The 25057-nt window shown below is 43.5% G+C and overlaps 1 protein-coding gene across 1 annotated transcript in view; it reads right to left on the bottom strand.

Annotated features, from left to right (window-relative positions):
• Acvr1 (activin A receptor type 1) overlaps positions 1–25057 on the bottom strand; it is a 117382-nt gene that overhangs the window by 43052 nt on the left and 49273 nt on the right. The window contains exon 2 of the mRNA XM_041631616.1: positions 6836–6909. Within this exon, the coding sequence (XP_041487550.1) occupies positions 6836–6902 (67 nt within the window). The 5' untranslated portion in view covers positions 6903–6909. The remainder of the gene's footprint in view (positions 1–6835; positions 6910–25057) is intronic.

The following is a 25057-nucleotide window of genomic DNA, read 5'->3' on the forward strand; positions in this document are numbered from 1 at the left end:
AGAGACCTGGAAAACACAAACCCAGGTGAAGGGGGCCTCATCCTTGGCCCACGCTCTCTTCTCACCCCCTCCAGCAAACTGCACTGAGCTGGAGCCCAGCATGTACCACACAGGGGATGAAGGTGGATGGATGCTACTAACTTATAGGAAAAATGTAAAAGTTTGAAGAGCATTGATGGCTGAAGCTCGTGTATATCATATCTCACAGTAGGCCTTTGTTGGCCGTGCACCCTCAGGAGCTTTCACCAATCTGAAGGTACAGCCAAAAAAAAAAAAAAAAAAAAATGCTCCTGTCTTATTAGGGTAGGGTTATGAAAAAATAATTAATACAAGAAATAATATAGAGCTGTAAACCCAATAACTGGAACATATTAAATATCCACTGTTACCTACAACCGTCAAAAAGGTAGCGTGAGAGCCAAAGTCACACTTTAAATTCTTTGCATAAGACTTCCCTGAAACAAAAAGGACTCTGACCTGAGAGCCCCTTGCTCAGGGACAGATAAGTCTTGAGATGCTGGAGGCTATTGTTTATCAGAGATAACAGCCCCGAGTTTTCCAGCCTCTAAAGAAGCTTGTTTGACTCATCTGAAAGGATGTACTTGATCACTGTGAGTGGGAGATTCACAGGCAAGAAATACAACAGGTTATACACTTGCCTCCTGATTGGAGGAGGCTGAACACAGCAGGATGTGTGTTTGACCCTGATGGGAAATGCAAGCAATGAATTCTGGGGGCTTTCCTTCTTTTTTTTTTTTTTTCTCTGTAGCTTTTGGAGCCTGTCATGGAACTAGCTCTTGTAGACAAGGCTGGCCTCGAACTCACAGATATCCATCTGCCTCTTCCTCCCTAATGCTGGGATTAAAGGTGTGTGCCACCACCACTTTAAGCCCTTGAAAAACTTGATTTGGGGTCATTTCTCAGGAACCTGCGGATGGACCGGGCCAGAGCCCATTCACCTGGTCAGTTATTTAATTAAAGTTTGCTTCAATTTTGGCTTTAAATTATGGTAGTGGTTTTATTCTCGGCATTGAGATTAACATTTTCTACAATAAACAGCATTTTCTAAGTTTCCATATTTGGATGAGAAAAAAATTTCTTACTTTTTTTCATGCTGATTAGTTCCACAGAACCTGGGGACTATTCTGAAGTCCATTCAAATGCTATGCTATCTCAATTACTTCTTCTGATCTATTACTGAACTGTTAACACATTTCTAATCCATGTTTAAGAAACATAAACATTAGGTCTCCAGCACCATGGAGAAAGGGCATGGAAAAAAGTGAGATAGGAAAAATAAAAATAATCTAAGAAACAGAGTTAAGAAGAAAGTCGACCCATGAAAATTGTACCTACTTACTAGTACTGTATGCTGGTTTGGTATATTTGAATACTTCATAATATTCAAATCAGATTGACTATATCTAGTGTCTCACATATTTCTTTCTTTGTGATTTAAAAAAATTCAACATTCAAAATTCTTGTAATGTACACTATATTTTCATTATCAACTACCCTCCTACTTTTCAACAGCACACCAGAATTTACTTCTCCCATCTAACGTAACATAGGGTCCACTGACCAATGCTCTCCCATCTTTGCTTGCTTTTTGCAGAGTCTCCCTGTACTGCCCTGGCGGGTCTTGAACTCTTAGGCTCAAGCTATCCTCTTACCTCAGCATCCTGGACAAGAGTGCAGGTGCATGCCACCAAGTGCCCTTTGTTTGTTTCAGGGACTAAGTCTGTACATCAACATCTATCACAACAAAATATCTGTGACTTTTTGCGTGTGCCCCAAGAACATCGGGTGGCCTCAGCAGGGCATAGCTACTGCCCAGTATATATTAAATGGGAGTCTATTTTCTTTTCAACTCGTAATCTACAAAGCTCGGCACCAGACTTTTATTATCTTTCTTTCGTATTTCTCTCTTTCAATTAAGCATTTTGTACCTAAATTTTACTTTATAACTGAGTGTATTGCAAGCAGTTTTTTTTAATCCTTAGTGTATATATAAAAACCAAAAGTTCCTTTCATAGAATATACTACTGACAACTAACAAAGCTAAATCATAAAAAGGAAAGACGGTGACCAGCACCCAAGCCAGTCATGAACGTGACAAGCACACTCCAACTTAGGGTACTCATAGAATGTTACAGGGGAGGGACAGTAGGTCCACATTCAGGTCACTAGCTGAATTATAGTAGTAGTGGTCTACTAACTAGTAAAATCTTAGTGGCAATCCATTTCCCTATCAGCTCAGAACAATGGGTTTTATTATCTGTTTCCAGTACGCAGTCATTTGCCTGTCTGGGGGAATGAATGGGATGGGAAAGAAAGAGAAGTCAGGGAAGTGAATAAGGTCAAACCACATGGTATACTTGCATGGAGATGTCTTCGTGACACCATCACTGTGTATAAATGCCAGTAAAGAAAGAAAGAAATTTGGTGAAATGGGTCATTTATAGAAATGTAAATAAATGTGTACAGAGTTCAGAAACTAAAAGTGAAAATACAATGTATAGAAAATCCTAAATAGTATGATCCATTTTATATAAATTTCACTAAATATTGAAAATAAAGAGGTCATTTGCCGGATCCTACAAAGCTTAAGTGCTAGAAACACAGAGGGAGGAAAAAAACAAAAAAACAAATCCAGAACAAGGTCCTTAATGCCACTGCACAAGTGTCCCTCTCCTCCCCCCCTCTTTGCTGTTTTCCTTCCCCTCTCTTCTGGTTCTTTCCAACTCGACCTCTGTTCTGGTCTCCTTTTCTCTCCTGTCTTGCTTTCATCACAGGTCCAACGTGATATTAACTGAAATCAAAAGGCACGACTTAATAGCATATGGAGAGGTAGAATTTAGAGAGAACTTAGTTTCCAAGATTCTTGAGACTTTTTTTAGCAATGAGCATTAAAGCACTGAGTAAAAGGACCAAGAAATGGATCCTCCAAAATGTCCTACTGAAAAGCACCGGTAACTCAGCCAATACTTCCAGCTTCCTCCTACGAATGCCAATGCCTTCAGCACTTGCAGGACAGGATCGTTTGGGGCACCACCTGCCACGCCTACAAGAGCATTGTGATGTCTTTAACAACATTCATTGCTGAGAGCTGTCTAGACAGACTCTAGATATCCAGACTAGGCTACAGCAGCGCTGCTCAACAGAAACAAAATAGAAGCCACCTTACTAGAACTAATCTAAATGTTCTCACAGTAAAAAGATGTACACAAAACCTTCGTTTTTGTTGTCTTCAAGACCCACTTGTATCTTACACTGGGAGACCTCCTTGACTATTACCTACATTCCAATGCTACATGTAGTGGATTTGGGACTCCCAAAGAGGACAATGGAGAGAGAAAGGGAAGGAGTGAGGGATACAGAGAGAAAGAGACAGAGAGCCAGAGAGAGGAGTTGGATGGAAAGATGATAGATAGATAGATAGATAGATAGACAAGCAGACAAACAGACAGACAGATGATGGATACATAGATAGATACAGATACATAGATAGATAAAGTAGGAACAGATCCAACAAGGTAAGTCTAAAGTTCAACAAAATAACTCCTAGGACACCGAGTTCTGACTTTTCTGCAGAGTTGGCTTCACTAACCAGATTAATTATTTGCCTCCTTGGAAGCTCATCAATTATGCAAAGTGGACCCCTACATCCCAAAGAACTCACAACAGGGACATGAGACTTATGTCTCATCTGATCAGAACAAGACTGAGAATCACTCTCAGCACTGCTCTTCCTGCAGGAACGTGTACAAAACAGACATGTTCCAGGGCACACCTTGATAGACTTTCAGATTTGCAACTGGAATACACTGACATAGCAACACGGAAAGGCGGGATTTATTACTGCTCAGAGTTAGGATTACCTTTTCCTTTCTTTCTTAGTCAGCTGTTTTGCTGTATTCAAAAAGAGAAGTTCCACCCCTTAAGTAACTTTCCAGAAAGAAGGTAGGGAAAAGAAGGAATCAATAACAGTAAGAAAAAAACCAGAGAAGCCCACGGCTTTGAAATGCCTGATTACATCATGAGCTACAATTATCCCTGTGGTGTATGCATGTTTGTGTCCCCCTGAAATCCATGGTGACAGTCGTAGTAGAAGTTAGACAAGTGACAGAGCATGAGCAAAGACCCTCGGCCTGCGCCTGTGATGGTTCTATGCCACCCAGGTAGAGTCTCAGTGAAGGAGGCACTAGATTAGCCTGTGTCTGTGGGGGAACTGCCTTAAGGCTACTGCGGGCAGCGCCATTCCCTGGACAGGGAAATCTGAATGATGTAAAAGTACAAAGAGCAGAACAGAACAGAGCAAGCGAGTGATGGAGGAAGGTCATTGGCTAATAAAGGAGCTGCCTTGGCCCATTTTATTGGTTAGAGGATAGGTGGGAGGAGAAAACAGGACAGAACGCTGGGAGGAAGAGGAAGTGAGGTCAGAGACTCCACAGCTCTCTCGGGAGCAGACGCCTCAGAGAGAGACGCCATGCCCCGCTCCCGGGATGAAGCTCCGACCCATGATGGACTAGGCTAGGATCTCCCTGGTAAGCGCACCTTGGGGTGCCATACACAGATGATTAGAAATGGGCCAAATTAATATGTGAGAATTAGCCTAGAAGAGAATGGGCCAAGCAGTGATTAAAAGAATACAGTGTCCATGTAATTATTTGGGGGCATAAGCTAGCCGGGCAGGTGGCTGGGGTGTTGGGGACGCAGCCCCGCCGCCGCCCTTATTACTACAAGCGAGGGAGCACCCGTGCATTCGTTCCTCTCTGCTCTCGACTGTGCAGGTGATGTAACCAGCTGTCTGAATTTCCTGCTGTCTTCACTTCCCTACTGCGGTGGACTCTAACCTGGAGTCACACCTGCGCATAAGCCCTTCCTTCCTTTAAAGCTGCTTTTGTCAAGGCATTTTAATCACAGCAACAGCAAGGAAACTGGGGCAGCGCCCTCATAAAAGAGATAGCTAGCCTTTCCACCATAGGACACAGTGAAAAAGCGCCACCTCTGGGCAATGAGTTCTCAGTCGACAGCAAATCTCCCGCCCAGCACTTTGAACTTGGCCTTCCCAGATGGAGAACTATAAGCAATAAATGTCTGCTGATTATAAGATATCCAGTCTGTGGTGTTTTGTTACAGACGCACAAACAGACAAAGATATAGCCTAAGTCATAGCAAGCTTGTTGCTTTGAGGGTGAGTTTTCTGTAGCCTAGGCTGGTCTCGAGTTCACTATGTGGTCAACGGTAACCTTCAGCTTCTAATCCTCTTGCCTTCACCTACTAGTAGCTGGGATCATATGCAAACGCCTCCATGTGTGTTTTATCAGGACAAGTTCTGATTATGCCTCAACACATTCGTTTACCTAAACAATTTGCATAAATAACTGAACCTAATATCTACCTGTTATACACAAAAACTTGTCTTGATGTATATTACATTTCCACCAACTATAACTACCATACAAACTGCAGGTGTTCTGGTCAGCTTTCCAAAATTGCAACCAATCCCTGAGGTAATCAAATTAATAACAGAAAAAGGGTTACTGGGGTGGGCAGCTGTGGAGATTACAGTCCATGACTGATTGCCACTGGAGGTTTGCAAACCATGAACCAACATATAACAGTGTATTGAGAACGGGGCAGGGGGCGCAGAGGAAGACTAATATCTCACAATCAGGCGTGAAAGAAAGAGAAATGGCAGGGCTTTCCACAAACTTCTTGGAGGGCAACCTCCCAATAACCAGAAGGCCTCCTGCTAGACCCTCCCCTCCTGCCGCAGCAGCAAACCTTTAACACACCGTGGTTCACTGCAGATAGCTAAAACTATCAAAGGGGCCGCAGGTCTCTGCTTTCTTGACATTCTACCAAAATTTTTCATTATTCAGAAAACGCAACCATTGAAGGTAGAGCGCATGTAATTCCGATACCAGTGCCCACACAATGTAACAGCAGTCATCTAGTTTTTGAGGTAGGTGGCTGAATATACATGTGTGTAACATCAGAATACCCCCTTTATCCTTACACCACACTTATAAGTGTGGATACCATCAAATTCTAAACATATTACTCCCCACCCCCCACCCCGCTGGCTTCCTTCTGCGATGTTTCGTGTGTGAGTTAGTCCCAGGAAAGACTGGAAGTGGCTCTGTAGGTAAAGGTAAAGCCAAACCACTTGAGTTCAAGCCCCGGAACCGCTGGGTGGAAAAAGGGAACTGACTCCTGGAAGCTGTCCTCTGACCTCCACAAGTGCCATTGCAGGCGCACTTACACACACGTGCACACACGCAAAATAAATAAACAGATTTTAAAACGAGGCACAGTAAGTGATAAAAACATCAGTATAAAACTAAGTATAATAATATTATACTATAATAAGTATATTGACAGCTACTTAAAACTTAGGAATTGCTTATTCTGCATCTTCCAGGTAGCATGTTGATCATATTTACCGTGGGCATTCAAAACAGTGGACACTGATGCACAGATAATAAATACAGAGTACCACACTTCATGATATCTAATGTGCTTGGGCGCAGACAGCGCAGAGTACCTTTGTTTACACAGATACTTTATTGTTAATTACGCAATCGACTCTATTTCGCCTTCATATTTATTTTTGGTAGGGTATCCCGCGGAACCTTTAAAAACTGCACGCACATAAATCAAGATAAGATGTGTATCAGAAGCGCACATGAAAGCAGTCAAGGGACAGTGTGGATATTTATCATACGAAGCATGTGTTAAATCGGATAGGATTAAGGACCAAATGCTTTATGGTAAGCCAAAGAATACACAGCACATTATGGTAACCAAGCAGCTGTGTGTCGCGTACCTTCCAGACTCGGGGAAGGAAAAGCGATGACCATCAGCACAGGAAGGATCATGACTCCATCTACCATGGTATACCTATGGAAGGAAAAGAAGACATGTAAGTCAGACCAAAAGTTAACCGCAGGATGACAGCAAATCAGACCTACCATCTCCGAAGGCCACGGGGGACCTTCAACTACACCCAACACAGAATGCCTTGGTGCTTAGTACATCTGAATATTCTCTGCCCATGGATCTGAACAAATCTTCAAAGGATTTAAGATTTCCCTCTGGCCGGTGACCTCACCAAGGCTATGTCTCCAAGCCTACCTCCCTATGAAGAACTCAATTAAAAAATAAATGGAAAAATGTTGAAGATAAAACATTCTGAAAGACTCTAGGTTTGAATTTTACTCTACTTTATTGTACATGACATTGGCATTATAGTACAAAAGACTGTCAGGCCGAGATCACGACTCTAACATGATGTTAAAGATATGAGACTGGATAACTCAAGGCAGGTCACTGTGTCTGAGCCTCACTTCTCCTCTGAAGGTTTGGAGGCTGAACTAGACCACCATGAAAACCCAAGAGGGAAACAATGTCTCCTCCACCCCATCTCCTGCAAACACCGCATTTCTACATCAAGCTCGAGTTTTAAAAGGCTAGTCTGTTGAGAGGCTAGACACAAGACAGGAATACTTTCAAAATAAGAAATTACGTAAATTTACAGGATAGGAAATGTCTGCGGAGAAAAAATAAGACAGTTGATAGAAAGTTCAAGTTGGTGCCGACCTAGAACTACATTGCAGAAGCTCACTTCCCGTTGGAATTAAGTCCTGCAAGTATCAGGAATCTAATGAGAGTCTGATTTGGTGCAGTTTCCTGGATAGTGACGTTAAGAACCTGGGAGAGCCGGGCGATGGTGGCGCACGCCTTTAATCCCAGCACTCGGGAGGCAGAGGCAGGCGGATCTCTGTGAGTTCGAGACCAGCCTGGTCTACAGAGCTAGTTCCAGGACAGGCTCCAAAGCCACAGAGAAACCCTGTCTCGAAAAAACCAAAAAACCAAAAAAAAAAAAAAAAAAAGAACCTGGGAGAACTGTTCCATGAACAGGTCAGCGCGCTGTCACACTTACACCTTCACAACAAGTGACAGAAGCCAGTAGATTATCTCCCGCGTGTCTGTGCAGGGTGCACACATGTGCGTAAGTGGGTGGGGTGGGTTCACATTTGTATTCAGGTGTGTGTGCACACCTGTGCAGGTAGTTTCAATGACTGGAGGTCAACCTGGAGTGTCACTCTTCGGGAGCTATCAACCTTGTTCTATGAGACAGAGTCGCCAAGTGAGACACGGGACTCAATGAAGAATTTAGACTAGCTGACCAGTGAGTACACAGACACAACCTTCTCTGCCTCTCCAGCACTGGGATTATAAACTTAAACCAACCATGCTCAATGGGCGGTGGTAGCATATATTTTTAATTCTGGCATTCCAAAGGCAGAGGCAAGTGGATCTCTGTTGCAGACTGGTCTACAGAGTGAGTTCCAGGACAGCCAGGGATACTCAGAGAAACAGTCTCAAATAATAATAATAATAATGAATAATAATAATAATGTGATATTTTGTTTGTGTTTTAAACAAAATAATGAAGATCAGAGTGCAGACCTAAGTCACTACAGGTCAGGCAGTGGCGGCACACACCTTTAATCCCAGGAGACAGTCACCCTAGGCTACCTGAAATTGAGCCAGTCTAAAAGAGAAACAGAGTTCACACAAAGGTGATTCTAGAACTAGGGACCACACACCTTTAACCCCAGTACTAGGAAGGTGGAAACAGGAGTGATATGGCTGGGTGGAGAGATGAATATAAGGCAGGGAGGAGATAGGAGCTCAGTGCAGTCTGAGGCAGCCATCTAGGCGATCAGTCTGAGGAGGCAGTGTGAGGACCAGATCGCCCCTTTGGTCTGAGCATTGGTAGAGGGAGGAACTTTAGTGGTTGGCCGCTCTGCTTCTCTGATCCTTCTGCTTTCACCTCCTGATAACAGACTCCAGAATTTTATTATTAAGAACAATTAGAATTCGTGCTACCAAAACTCACCATGCTCGGTTTCGTATGTGGGTATCAAGGATCAAACTCAGGTTCACATGCAGGTACAGTAAACACTTTACACCTGATTCCCCAGCTCATCCTAAATTATAGTTTTTCTCAGCGGTCTGTTTATTCACCATTCCCTGTTAACTGTGTTTAGAGAGAGACTTGGGGGGAGAGGGGCAGTTACGATTAAATGAAGGGCCAGGCATGGTGATTCACACCTTTAGTCCCAGGGCCTGGGAGGCAGAGAAATCTCTGAGTTCAAGGCCAGCTTGGTCTACAAAGCGATTTCCAAGACAGGGCTATACACACACACACACACACACACACACACCAAAACAAGCAGACAAAATAAGACGAAATGAGTGGGGTAGTGATGGAGTTCCAAAGATGGCATCATTGGCTTGTCTCAGAAGAGGAAAAGAAACTAAGTGAACACTCTTACTCGCACTGGAAAGTTCTCTGCTACTGTGTGCGGCAGCATGAAGACCTTTAGGAGCTGAGCTGCTCTAACATGCCACTGGGCTCTCCAGACTAGGAGGGAGCAGGGATGCTCCTGCCTCCTGAAACTGAACTTAGAGGCAAGCACCAGCATGACCAAGTGAATTTCTTAGGTATGAGATACAAAGGAGGAATTAACTGGGAGGCAGAGGCAGGAGAACTACAAGCGCAGAGTTAGTCTGGGTTATATAACAAGGTCAAACTAAAACCTATACATGCATACATGCATACGTATATACAATCAATCAATCGATATGATTTTTGTTGCAGATTAGGTGACCTAAGATACTGTACTATATAACAGGAAAGAGATCAATTCTTGCAAAAGTCCTCTCTACCTGAAATGACTTCAACTCCCCACCGCTGGTCTAATATCTAGAATTGTGTTTCTGGCAGCCCCCAGCAGTAACACACTCGACTCCAGTGTGGTTACACGCATCTAAGAGCCACACAAAGAAACCCCTTGAGCTGGAGAATGAAAACACTCAGAGCTTGCTCTCATACCACTGTTCCCATAAACCAAAGGAGTAAATAATTGACCGCTTTACTTGGCATCCTTCTCTGCTCCAGGGAGCAAACGGGGTACCTTTCAGAGAGACTGTTAACGAAAGGGTAGTCATGGCTAGCCTACGAAGCTCCCAGGAGCTTGCTTGTAGTGAGATGAACTCTCCCCAAATGGCAAGTACTCTAGCATCAGTGAAGAAACTAGAGATTAATTACATTAGTGATACAAGTACCAGAGAAGAGTATCAAAACACAGGCCCCAACATCGCATATTCCTAGAGGTTCCTCCTTTGCCACTTCACTGGAGAACAGCAACAGAATTCAGGTCAACCTGACATGAAGTAGTCTCTTCAAATACACATTTTTTTAAGATATTAAAAAATGAATATTGTTCCATCTTGTGTAATAAACATTAAGTTCAGTATCTTGAGAGTTTCGTTAATATGATTCCACTATGGGCAAACCTCTAATGTCTGTAAGTTTCTGTTTTATGTGCTGCTAGTGTAGGCTTGGTCCTCAGACTGGCACTAACTGGCAGACAGTGGTCCCTTTAAGGGGTAGGGCCTAGGAGGTGTCTTAAGATTACTGCGGGCATGACCTCAAAGGGGGTTGTATGGCCCCAATGCTTTCCTTTCCTCCTTTGCTTTTTAGCCATGAAGAGAAACTGTTTCCTCTACCAGATTTCTGCCACTGCCATCCAGCACCCCCCTTAGCGGCAGAAAAGCAATATATAAGCCTGCCACACAACAAACCTCTTCATCTGACAAACAAAACCCTTGTCTCTTATCTCAGGTAGGCTGTCCCCATGATAGAATTGATTGATGTACATATTCTATTCACATATTTTACAGTTAATATTAATACACATTGAGGGTACACCAGTTACGGTATATATTGAGGACTTAAGCTACACACCAGAACATAGTTTGAGAACCCCTGGGAAGGCTGACGAGCAAGGAAACGATGAGACCCAAGCTAAGACACCGTCTCCTTAGTCCCTCTTCAGCCACACCGCCGCCAACCCTTTACATCCGCCATCATCCTTTCCTTGGCCCCCTGCGCACTCCCACCCTCTTCCTCCAAGGTCTACTGCCTATCTCTTGAGCTTGGTTCGTCATCACACTCCCTGGGGCAGAGCTCTTCTTTCAAGGCCCAACCTGGCTAAACTCCTGCTCACCCTTCAATCTCCACAGGAAAGTCACTCCCTGACCTAAATCCTCTATAACACTTTTTTCTAGTACTGTTGATTTTCATCCGCATGAAACACAATTAATGATGATATATTCTTACCTAGTGTACTGTCTCAACCACATCTCCCTCACCAAACTCCAGTAGCAGAAGATATGTCTCTTGTTCACTACAGTTGGGCCAAGCAGCAAAATACTTAGAACTCTCTGGGATCTAACAAGCTCAATTTAACTTGGAATTAGAAAGAATTAGCATCACCCCCATCATACACACCTACAAAGGACAGAGAAGATTAAAAAATACATCATCTCTGTAAGAGTCGAGTTCAGGTAAATGTCAACAGTCGACACACTTCAACATAAACAATGCTTTAATAATTTAAAAAACTCACGACAAACCATCTCTGCCATGTTTTCCATGTCAAAAACCAACAAAAGCCTATGTACCCCAGGACACCTATTTACAGACTTGATGTAAGCTCATAAGACAAAAAAAAAATTATAAATTTATTTCCTCAAGCTAATCTATAAACCAAGAGCAACATGTATCACATTAAAAGAAGAAAAAAGAAAAGAAAAACCTAGAGAAGAAAAGAGTGAGCAGCACTTGTTGGCTGTCATTTGCTTTGCCTGCCCACTAGTTGTCTACTAAAAATTATACTATAAAGAAGGGAGGAAGTATAAAGAAAGAGAAATGAGTAGGGATTCTCTGATCAAGTCTTAACTATAAGAAACATCAAGCCTGGAATGGTACACATATAGAATCCTGGTACCACCAGCATGTGGTAAGCTGAGATAGAGGGACCAGCCTGGGCTACCCAACAAATTACAGGTCAGCCTGGGCTCACCTCAAAACAAACAAACAAAAAAAAAATTTACTAAAGTATTGACCTAAAGCACAAAGTATGTATTTTTACTTTTAAAACATGAAAGGAAAAAAAAAAGGTGCTTTTTTTTTTTTAAGTAAACTTTCAATTCTTTTGTTCTTGGTCCCAGAGAACGGAAGTGGCAATAACTTAATAAACATGACTCAGGGATTCCTCAAGTGCTTTGTGAGTTTACTGATTGCAGGCCTCTTTAGACTCCCTGAAAACTGCGAATAATTGGTATGTGGGCTTTAGCCACTGATATTTACTATGTTAGAAAGTAAAACACACTAACCAATCTGAGCTTCATCTACCTTCAACTTTTCCTAGGAGAACAATCTTTGACTCAAGGTGATTTGAGTCACCTGTCAATTATACCCTCTCTCCATTTCTCTATAGCAAAAATTAGTTTTACACACCCTGTAACCTCCAATAGTCTCCCCTCATGTCCCCTGTCTCCCAGAAGAAAAATCTCAATGTCAAAGAAGCTATTTTGGAAAAAAAAAAAAAAAACCAAGACTTTCTTGCAAGTGTGTTCATGTTCCCGTCCACCCTTTAATTCATTCATCAATTCTCTCATAATTCACACCTCAAAATAAATGTGGAAATTAGTATAAGGTTTATTTGAGGACAAAGTAAATCCAGTAATACATATCTTTTAAATGAAACATTGAAAGAAAGGCATACTTATAACAACCCCCATCTAGGACAAAACCCAGCCAGTCTGGCCAATTGGATAAAATAAAAATAGGCACCACGGCCCAAGAGAAAAGGAGCTACCCAAGGGCAGCTTCATCTAAAACACTGGGCCTTTGGGAGGGGTGAGAGAGATGTAGGCTGTCGGTGGGAGCCACAAAGAGAAGCCAAACTGAAGACATCATACCATATAAGCTAAGGCAGGGTCTTCTCTTCAGTTCACAAACGACCTGTTAAATATTTTTAACACCGCTCTCTGAACTGGCCGTCTGCACGTTGCCAGGACTCGGGTTTTATATAGACTCCACTGCCAGGTTTTCTGATAGGGTGTTTCCTTCGGAATATTAGCATGTAACTTGATCTTCTGCCACAGATGAATACAAATGGCCCCTTCGACAAGTCCTGTAGAACTGAAAACCAGACCCTGGATCTGTTCCTGCTGTGGTAAGAGGAAATAATCAGAGACCATTTCAGGAAAGAGAGGGTTTTGAAGGGGTTCCCCAATGAACGTTCCAGCTGTGGCAGATACACTGCAGATAACAGCGATGAGAAAGGAAAAAGGGGGACAAAATATAATCTGTAAATTGGGGGAGGGGGGCAACTGAAGGAAAAGTAAATGAAGGGTTTAGCATAGGGTGCCATGAAACAAGGAACTAGCTTTTACTTCTTTACTTTTAAATTTACTTTACTTGTACACAAAAGACTGCTCTCCCTGATACAAATGAGAACTCAGCTATCCCTGAGACTCGAGCATTTTGGCTTCCTGCCGCGTGCCTTTCTGACAGCTCAGAAAGTACTACTACTTCCCTTCCAATTGTATTCATGCATGAGACCTATGGGTTGGTCATGTGCTTGTGTGAAGACATGCTTGTGGGGGCACAGGAACATGTATGTGCGCATGCACGTGGAAGCCAGATGCCAGCATCGTTTATCTTCTTCGACAACTCCCCACTTTATTTTCTTTTTTTTTTTTTAAATATTTATTTATTATGTACACAATATTCTGTCTGTGTGTATGTCTGCAGGCCAGACAAGGGCACCAGACCTCATTACAGATGGTTGTGAGCCACCATGTGGTTGCTGGGAATTGAACTCAGGACTTTTGAAAGAGCAGGCAATGCTCTTAACCTCTGAGCCATCTCTCCAGCCCCCCCCCACTTTATTTTCTGAGACAGGTTCTTTGAACCTGAAACTCAGCATGGGCTGGCTGACCAGCAAGCCCAAGGGATCTGCCTGCCTAGGCTGCACCTCAGGGCTGGCTCAGAGACCGCTCAGACCACTCACTGCTCCTGCTTTCTACATGGTATGGGAATTTCAAGCCAAGGTCTTAGGCTTCCAAAGCAGGCACTGAGCCTTCCCTCCGGTCCCTCCACACCAGGTTTTCTTTGGCCGTGGAGAATGTTTCCTATCCTCCTTTTCCTTCCTTCGGGATCACACAGCCTCAGCTCTGCAGCTTTGTTGCAGCAAGCGGGACGCCTTCACCTCCTACTGGTTCTATGTCAACCTCGACTCTTACCGGGGTCCCACTCCCTCTCCCTTTAGTCTGAAAGGTGTACTGGAACTTTTCTTCTGTTATCGAAGGGTAAGAAGAACTTCCTTATTTCCTCCGAGGAAACGCTTACATTTGGATCTCGGGGTCTACTTAAAATCCCACTTCCGCCCCTAGTCCTCAGTGAGACACGGTCTCTGTCTTTCTTATTTCTGGTTGTACAGACCTTTCTATCTCACCAACATCTGGACAACAGACACCTACCGTCACACACGATGGTGCTGTTTCTATGGCTTGCTTTCTTACTTGGTCTTGTGAGGATAGATCTAATAATCCAAGCAGGCCTGATACTTACTATGTAGCTGAAGCTGAGGCTGTCCTTGAACTTGTAGACATCCTGCTCAGCTTCCTAAGTGTTTGCAGTAGACGTAAAGCACGTACCTAGAGAAATGTCAAGGCTAGCGGGATCAACTGACAATACTGGTGGTGAAGTGGGTATTAGGTGTGGGAGGGGACACAATTCAAAACCATAGTCATATTCTCTCTCTCTCTCTCTCTCTCTCTCTCTCTCTCTCCTCTCTCACTACAGTATATTTCTGTGGAGGTGAGAAGAAACACCTTTCCTATTCTTTTCACCTTCCCTCTCACACTTGGGTCCCTCACACTCCAAGCCCACTCCTGCGTTGCCGCTTCCTACTCGGCCCTATGTGTTCCACGCCCTAGCTATCTATACCCGTCCCAAACCATTGACTCCGGAGCAAAATTCACCGTGAACTTATTATTGTATTTTCACTATGTGCCCACCTCCTCCAACATATGCAAACACCATGCAAGTCATCTGACTCCAAGCCTGCATGGCGACATCCCCCTGCAGCAACCAGGCACTCAAGAGCAACTAAAACATTAGTTTGAATCATTAGTCTACGTGGCATTTGGACTGGGTGGAGAGAGGAAGGTGAAGTGTCAGTCTGATACTGCTTGGCATGGCAAAGAAGTGACCTGGGAGCGGGAGGGGCTCTGCGACCTCAATTTAATTGAGAAGCAACTGAGTCTTTGAGATCAATTAAAAGAGATCACTTCTAACTTGGATTTCAGCTTTCCAGAGTCCCATCCAAGAGAAGCAGCCAGACAGAAAGGCGCTGGCAGACTCTGGATGCACCAGACAGCTCCTGGCGGACAATAGCCCATTTGGAAAGGCCTGCTTGGATCTCTCGTTGCAGACACCAGCTGATACGCCCCAGAGCCATCCCTAGTGACTCTAGGACAACTTTGGTAGCTTGAAAACACAGCTCCTACAAGTCAGAAATTGACCTACCATCTCCCCCCACCCCAGGTCTTCTAACAGTTATTGACGCTATTCAGAAAGCCATGCTTCCATGCCTATTAATAACCTCAGAAAGAACCGAGGGGGGGGTGTCAAGATGAAAATGGATCCTGCTCGTGGAAGCCAAAGACTCGATCCGGAGGTTACAGTTGCAATTAGTCGACTTGAGAAGAGAGAAAAGAAAGACACAGCATTGTCTGTACCCAGTGTAATCTATTCAGGAAGCTCAAGACAAAACACTTAGCCAATGAATTCGAGCCCTGAGTGGAGAGCCCAGATCACCATGGGAAAGGAGCCCCTCCAGGATTCCTTATTTGGAGAGATCAGCAGTGGTAAGGAGCGGCCTGCACAACAGTTATTTCAGAGCGCTCTGCCTACCAGGCTGGTATCCCTAAGCCTTTGATAGCTATTTACACCTTTGTGCAGTTTCTGCAAGTGACGCGTTGAGTTGCGACTCGATCAACGTCCTCTAAATAACGGGAATCACTAATTAATCTTTAAAAGGACTTTTTCACAGTGGTCTTGCTCCATTCCCCTCCCCCTCCCCACAACCAAAGAGACGGTGATTAATGGAATTCTCTCACAATTTAGCTTGAAATAGGCTTTTGCCAGTCAAGCGGCTAAGGCAGAATCAGAGAACTGTGGAATGACTCAACAGGCGCGCAGCTGTTCATTTAAATATATCCGTCAAAAGTCTAAATACGGTCATGAGCAAGCAAAGGAGCCATGTACCAGGGTCAGAGCACAAGTTGAACCGGTTAGCATCCAAGTAACCACAACAGAAAACAAGGAGGCGCTGGGAAGTGGGAGGAGGGGGAGTGCAGGCAGGATGGGGAGTTCTGGATGCATACTGCATGGGAAAGAGACCAGAAAATAGATAGAACCAAAGGATGAGCCACCCAATCGAAACCACTGACTGACCTAAACAGAGCAATGTTCAAAATAAAATTAAGTGCACTGTATTCAATGGGAAGGATTTTTAAAAATAGATGATGACCCAAACACATAGAGATAGAAAGCCTGCAGGGTAGAAAACAATTTATTCTATTTGTTATGAAAAACAATGGCTACCTCTCGACCCCCACACACACAAATAAATAATAAAATTTAAAAACAAACAAGCCAACAGCCTACTCTCCAGTTCTAAAGATATGTAAAATGACATCTTCTGTTCTTTCATTTTCTTCTTGGGGTGTTCAACTGAGAACCCCAAGCATTGTATCATCTCTCCCACTAGCTCCCTAATAGTTAAGGCTGCTTCTAAATTTATCTACAAGTCCAGCATCGCATCTAACAAAGCTGCAATTATTCCAATATAATCTAAAATCAAATCAGTGTTTAATTCTGGGAAATAGTCAACGATAAACAATCTCTCCCCGAGGAAAGGAGGAAGACCCAGAACAGCACACATGGCTGGGCGGTGGTGGCACACACCTTTAATCCCAGCACTCGGGAGGCAGAGGCAGGAGGATCTCTGTGAGTTCGAGACCAGCCTGGTCTACAGAGCTAGTTCCAGGACAGGCTCCAAAACCACAGAGAAACCCTGTCTCAAAAAAACAACAACAACAACAAAAAAAAAAAAAAAAAAAACAGAACAGCACACATAAGGGGGCGGGGGGCGGGGGACTGTTTTTTATGATGGTAAGTTGTGGTACAGTGGTAGCACTGAGGCTTGGTGGCAATGCCATTTGCCTAGTACTGAGCAAATGAGTAAACAGGAAAACTGTTTAAACTGAATTTAAATTGGAAATATTTGCGAGAAATATTTTATTCATGATCCCAGGTCCTGCCCACAAAAAAAAAAAAAAGCTTCAAAACACGGCTACCCATTAGCAATGGGCATCACTGATGCCCAGACTGTGGTATTAAGATGTCATTTCCCACTGAGAGAAAATTAAAGCAGAAAAATACAGTCACCAAATTCTATCCTGAAAGGAACTAGAAGTCCAATGGCTGAGTTCTTTATCAGATATACGGAGAAAGAACTGGTATGTGTGAAAAACCTGAAGTTTTTCTCCTTACCAGACAGGAGAAGAAGGGGCCAAACTAAACCATACTGTTAGGCACAGACACATTCCTTGATAACACTGCAATTATTGCTTAGTTAACTACCTAATGTGCTTGACCTGTATGGAGGTCACAAAATTCTCATTTTACCAGAATTAACTAAACTAGATGCTTGCTGTGTAACAGTTTCTTTTGAGGTTGAAACATTTCATACTGAGGGGACATTCTTTAAGCAGGAAGGTAAGGGAGGTCAAACAGTTTCAGGAAGTCCCTGAAACTGAGCAAAGTCACCAGGCCCCTCCCTAACAAAATAAGCCATAAAAGCCAAGAGTGCCTCTCAGACAGAAGGAAGTGGTTCTGCAAAGACACCTCTCAGACAAGCCGAACCCTGCAGATGGCCCTGAGACCAGACCTGCTGCCTGCAAAACAGAAACCAGCCGAGCTGCCTGGAAAAAGTAACCCCAATAAAACTCATTGGTTCACCAAGCTGGACTTTGGTGGTATCTGTATTTGGTCTGTTGTGGGCAGACTTGTGCGTGTTCCTGTCGCCAGGGCAGGTTTTGTCACACAACAATGCTTCAAGAGTAAAACAGTTTTGTTTTTTGGTTTTTTTTGTTTGTTTGTTTGTTTTTTGGTTTTTCAAGACAGGGTTTCTCTGTGGCTTTGGAGCCTGTCCTGGAAAGGTTTTGTCACACAACAATGCTTCAAGAGTAAAACAGTTTTTTTTTCTTGTTTTTTTTTTTTTTTTTTTTTTTGGTTTTTCGAGACAGGGTTCCTCTGTGGCTTTGGAGCCTGTCCTGGAACTAGCTCTGTAGACCAGGCTGGTCTCAAACTCACAGAGATCCGCCTGCCTCTGCCTCCCGAGTGCTGGGATTAAAGGCATGCGCCACCACCACCAGGCTTAACACAGTCAAGATCAAGATCAAAGTTGAATAGGTGTTGTTTGACACACACACACCCCATACTCATACACACACAACAACAAGCAAGGTGCATCATATTCGGTATGCCAAACTCTGTCCAGGCTTATGTGTCCCAAGATCTGAGTTTATTTTCAATAGAAAAATAAGTACCAGTTTCCTTGTTATAAGGAGAAACCACTTACTAAGATAAAATCAACACCGTGTCATATAAATTGGTCCTTAACTCCTCCTACCTGCTTCAGTGAAGTCCATTTCTGATGTCAGAGGACACAGAAAGACCAGCTTCCTGATCAGTGTTTCCCAGAGTGGCTATGCAACACGATCATCAGAATTAACACCATAAACATACGAGCCCTTGCCAACAAAGTGCAGAGCAAACCCCAGCGAGACCAGCAGCTTTCTCTCTCACATGGGGACATAGTGGCTAGCTGTGACTCTCCTGAGTTTTTGTATTTTGAAAACGCATAAACCACACGAAAGACTAACTACGGAAATCCTGTAAAATGGAACAAGACAGGGAGACTCCACACCCAAGAAAGTACATTATGGTTTCGAGCTCTCATATTTGCCTAGAATTAATGAATTAATTAGTGAAGCCACATGGAATCTCAGAAAGAGGCCAGAAGCTATAGGGAAACTCATACCGCAAAGGAAAGCCGGAACGGGTGATATGGGCCTAGACTCCTAGCAGTAAGGAGGCTAAGACTCAGGGTCTCAAGTTCAAGGGCAGCCTGGAACCACTACTGTTAGACCGTGTGAAAGAAAGGAGGGAGTAAAGTTTCAGAGAAAATAAACAATGAAAAACTGATTGGAACTGTTTCATAAGTTGACTACAGAGCCACTGTGCAAGAAGCCCAAGTAGTGACAGCAGGGGGGCACTGGAAATATGAAGCCAATGAGACAGTTGCTGATTTTCCTCTAAAATCCCTCCTTCCCTTCTCCTCAGGGAGCAGGTGACCAGCAGAGACAATGCTGCCCAGGTCTCCCCTGCAGCTAGATGTGCCCACGGGTCTAAGTTCTCACCAACCACATAAGCTGCAGGATGCCTACAAGCTCTAACACTTGCCCTGAACTTTCCCCTTTGTTCTTGTCACTGACCAGACTTGATAAGACCACACAGATAATAACCTCAGCGACACTCCCGGCCAATGGGACAGAAAGAACCCTGGTTACGAAACCTCAGGTGGAAAGGGGCTTTTCCGCCCAGCTGGGACTGCTAAGTGACGAAAAGAAGTCAATGTCTATGTTCTTTGAACCACAGCGTATTTCAGTCCCTTGGTTAGAGTAGGTCAGCCTTACACTAATTGATGGAGCACCTAGAGGGAAATTATGCTGGATTATACCTAGCATTCCAGCTCCTTTAAGAGAAGCACACCACCCCAGCCGGAGCCAGAGCAGGGGTCTTGTCATCTGTCACTCAGAAAACTAGCATCACCGACACAAATGTCTGGAGCCACAAAACGACTTACGGTGGAGGTTTGTCTACAAATCTCTTCGTGTTTTAGCTACAAGCTCCTCCACTAGAATCCACAGATGAGAGAGCAAAACTGGAGCCTGTTTTCTCTTCCACTGTACAGCTGGGTACTTAAAACATGCTCTTAATATGTGAAAGGAATTCCATAAATATTTGTGGAATGAATACATCTAACTACACGGAATGTTTAATAATCGGCAAAACAAAACAATTTAACGTTTATGCAAATGACCAAAGAAGTATGCAGACAGCACAAACCGCGAGAAGGCGAGAAAGGGAAGCTCGGAACTGACCATGGAAATCGGTGTTTTTGTAAGAAACCAGGATTTTGGTAATAAAAATCAAGAGCATATCAGGGGTAATGGACAAAAGATGCAAACTTAAAGGGAACAGCGCCAGAAACATAAAGGGCTTTTAAAACTAGGGAACGATGCTGAGTGTCAACTGAGGAAACGGAAACAACAGAATGGTAATCCTGACATTTGCACCAATCGCTTTGTCAGTTACGCCATGCCAGGCAAAGGTGCAGGACTGGCAATGGTGTGCACACCTCTGCGGAGAAATCTAAAACTTCCTGAGGTGAGCAGAACAATTAGCAACAAATGGCTACCAAAATGAAAAAGCGCATGCTCTTTGATCCAGTGGTTCTGCTAGAAGGGGCCCCTACTGCTGCATTTACTCATGTCTGAGACCACGCACGCATGAAGCCCTTCCCTTCAGCCTTATTCATGAGCGGAAAAGCTGGACATAACCTATGTGTGCCTCCATAAGCCACGGGCTAAGCACACGACATCCTCCCCAACAGGCTACCACACACCCACTGAAAAGGAACGCAGCACTAATATATATGGAAGAAATTTAAGAGTCGTCACTTCAATGCAAACCTCACACATCATTGCCATTGTGAGAAAAAGCCTACAGTCTGCATATACGTGTGTTATATACACGCTGAAAGAAAACTTCAGAATATAGCAACAGTGGCGAGTCAGATGGTCAGGTAGGTTCTTTGCAAACCAGAAGAAGGGACTTCTTTCTCAACCCACACTTCTTTTGTGTCTTTTAAAACCTGTGTGCATCGAGGGGCTGAAGAGATGGCGCAGTGGTTATGAGAACTGGATGCTCTTCCGGAGGACCTGGGTTCAATTCCTCTCGCCCACATGGCAGCTCATAATTATCTGTAGTTCGAGTTCCGGGGGATCTTACACCCTCACATAGCCATACAGGCAAAGAACCAATGCAAACAAAATAAAAATCAATAAATTATTACAAGAAGTTTAAAAAAACTGTATGCATCAATTATACTACCTTTCTAAAAAGATACTTTACAAAATAATTTTTAAAAATACAAATATCCCAAAGAAAAGTATCCTCTAGAGATTCCCACCCTTGGCCACACAGAGAAACAACTGAGCCCAATCATTTTCACACGGTTTCATAATTGAGACTGACAGAGTCAGTGATTAACTCTAGCCACTGACTCCGTCTCCTCCACCCTGCAAATAAATAAATAAACAAAGCAGCATCTCCGTGCCACCCTTGTTATTCATTACTTCCTTTGAAAACTAACTCAACCTCACACCACTGCACCCAGGTAGAAGAATAAACTCGAGACCCCTTAAAGGTGAAGGCCAGGATTTACAACCAACTACCAACCACCAGGAAATGAAAAAAAAAAAAAAAAGATGCAATTCATACTTCCATACCAGCCCAGAGCAAGCTCCACCTGGCCTTAGGAGCCTAGTATCAACAACCAAGGCTCTTTTGGTTCCGTAAGGTGAGAGGTCTGCCCCCTCCCCCCCCTTTAAATTATAGGCTAACTCTTCAATGGAGGAGGGCTGCTTAAATACCATGTTACTGCCATAGGAAGGACACTAAGGGAGGATGACTTACGCTGAACTCAAACCCCACAATATATCAAGTGCAGAGAGAAGCAAGTGGCTAGTCGCAACGTCCAATTATGTTCCATCGGTTTTAGAACAGCGGATATGTGTGCTTTGTACATAAAACATGTCTCTGAATAAATAGGTTCATGTGTGGAAAAGGTAGGACAGGAAAACAGAAACAGCGTGGTCCTGGTGGGAAGAGAGGAGTGGAAGCATTTTCTAGGTAGGGACATGCTGGCAACACATGAACAGCTTGCCCAAAGTTAAGGAGTGTGAGGCTATGACCCAGTAGATACCTTGCCATTCAGGCCATGCCAGACCAAAGAACTAGCCAGCTGCCCCCAAACTTTCTTGTACTAGATTCATGGAAAACAACAAACCAACACTGTGTCAGAGAGAACTTACCATGTGGATTTGATCTGTGCCAAACGGCATTAAAAGAGGCGATTTGTTGGAAAGGCTGTACGGCTGAAAACACTGCCCGGTGAGGTTCAGGGAAGGCCCAACAAGGCGACAGTTAAAGCCGTCTCCTGGGCACACCCCGTCCAGGTCCTCCTTCAGAGAGGGACTGACTGCCCAAAGGGAGAGGGCAGTAGGAGAGGCGCTCCTGAAATCTTCTAAAGCGGTATGTCCTGGCCCCCACTCCCCCGATGGCCAGACTAGTCCACAACATTCAGGGGTGCAGAGGGGAAAAAGAAGACAACTCTGCATTTCTGACTATGATGGCTGCAGGAAGTAGGCTTGACAAGCTTCTCCACTGGAACCATGAAGCGACAGCCCATTAGCAAGGGGAGCAAGGACGGAAAATCTGAAACACTAACGCACATGTGTTGAGGTCAGAGAGCTGCACTGCTCTTTAAATATTTTTGTAAGTGACACAAACCCAGTAAGAGGTTAGTAACTCAAAGTCAGGTTGCTTTGAAGCTCATATGCCACACACTCTAAACCATCATGAGAAAATTTCAAACAAAAAATTGGCTATTAATATGATTTTATGCACTTAAAAAAGTCTGCACATTATAAGGATAAATGAAGTCTCCCTCCCCACCTAAAGACAGCAGTACACCAGGCTAACTAAACCTTGAAGAACCACCAAGAAACTGTTGGGTTTGGTCCATAGTCAAGCAACAGTTGTAGTACTAGATAATACAGTTCAAAGACTCCTAAAACAATGGTGGGGACCAAGCACAAAGCGGAAGGGAAGGGGCTCCAGATAACTCACAAAAAAACAAAAACCACCCAAACTCCCTTTTCCTTTAGGAAGACCTGGAAAATGAAAAACATCAACATTTGCTCAAGGAAGAGGAAATTTTTATTAGAATCAAACTTTCCCATTCGAATCGTTAGTCAAAGTACCAGACCCCACGCTCCTCTCTGAAAAAAAATCCCCATTTTTTTAACCTCCAGGAATACTTTGCCAAGAAAGCGCTTGTGTAAATAAATCTCAGTAGAAACCAAACCCACAATACAGCATTCCTAAATAACCATGTGGAAAAGAAAACCTTCCACCTACCCTGGAATTCAAGAGAGAAGTTTCACAGACGCTAAGGACACCATGCCTCACTTGGGCTTAAACCGAGGATCCCAATCAACTTGAAAAGAAAATCTAGACACATAAATGGCGCACCTAAAATAAGACGCAGTAAAAAGGATCTGTCTGGAGATCGGTCATTACCAGCAATCTTGTGGCCACGTCAGGGTGATGGGCGCTCCTCCTCAAGTGGGCACCTGAAAAATGCTCCATAGACCCTCGAGTTTCCATGAACTGCTAAAATGCGGGTACTTCCCTGGGCTTCTGGGGCCAGGAAAATGCAATGGGTTCACGGGAAAGCCACTCCATGCGCTCGTGTTTGGTAGCCGAAACCGTCCAAACTCTGGCCGGTCAGAAGACTAAGATCATGAGTGCTGCTGGATCAGGGGGAGGTTTAAATCAACAAGGGAGTAAGCCTAAACTTATAGTTACTTATTTATTTAATTATCTTTGTAATTCTCTGTGCTACTGAGTGTTCACCCTGAGCTCCCTGCCCTGGTCTCCTTTTAAACTACAACCTCTAGGACCTGTTATCTTTACTGTGTGGGATTCTTTACCGTCCTTCAACAGTGTTAACATCCCTGCTTCTGATAGGTCTTCTCTGGATTCCAGGTCTTGCTCATTCTAAAACCTTGGCATTTATATTCTATAAGTCTCAAGCTAGTGCCCAGTTCTATACTGTAAAGTGGATTTCTCCCAAATTCAATTTAAAACCAGGTGCACATTACATATTATTCTTCTGTTCCATTCTTCCTTCACAATACGTAGGATACTGTTGGTGCTCGAAAAGTTGCAGGATAAAAAACAAATTAAAATTTAAGTATAATTTAACACCTATTGCCAAATGTACTGAGCTATCTAAAGACTTGAGATTGTAGCCAAAAGTGTGATGTACTATATGAAAAATATTTGGTAAGGGGGTTGGAGAGATGGCTCAGTTGTTAAAAAGCACTTTTCACTCTTGTAAAAACCCAGGGTTCAGTTCCCAGCACCCACATGGTGGTTTATAACAACGTCTAACTCCTGTTCCAGGGGCTCCAATGCCTTCTTCTGACATCCACACACGTCAGGCACACAGGCAGTATACACACACACACATACACACAAACACACACACACACACACACACACATGCAGTTCAAAACATTTATACACATGAAATAAAAGAATTATGTCTAAAAAAACTAAATAGATAAAAAATTTTTAAAAAAAAAGGTTGAAAGGGTGGTAAAATAAAGAGTTCCAGGGTTGGATAAATTCTGAATATCTAAGCCTTCAAATGTCCCATTTAGAGCCTATCTTCCCACAAATCAGCTTCATGTCAGAAAGCCACCAGGGCAGAAACGACAGGGATGGAAAACAGCTATATTCAAAACCCTGAGTCATCGAAAATATAATGCAAACTGAAGACTTATGTACTAATTAAAATGAGCACTGTAAGATAATTATATAACAAACTGCAACAACGTGAACTAGACTTTTATTGAGGCCTAAGTATTATTGTTCTTACAAGTCTGGCCAACATGTTTGTTTGGCCATGGAGTTTTAACCACTGGCAGCTAACCGAGCCATAAGAAACCCTAGTTCATAAATTCTAAACCATGCTCCTGTGAAGGAGGAGAGGGTTACAATGACGGAGAAGAGAGAGAGATCCAACCCAGGTTTCTAATTCCAGTGTTAGGTACTTAAAACAGTCATGGGTTTGTTGAAGTTGAAAGAGTACAACCGGTACTTAAAAGTCCGTGAAGGGCAACAGACCTGAGG

This window comes from Microtus oregoni, unplaced genomic scaffold (assembly GCF_018167655.1).
Source record: "Microtus oregoni isolate MIOR12 unplaced genomic scaffold, Mior012 000037F_ref0000500, whole genome shotgun sequence".
NCBI classification, from domain to species: Eukaryota; Metazoa; Chordata; class Mammalia; order Rodentia; family Cricetidae; genus Microtus; species Microtus oregoni.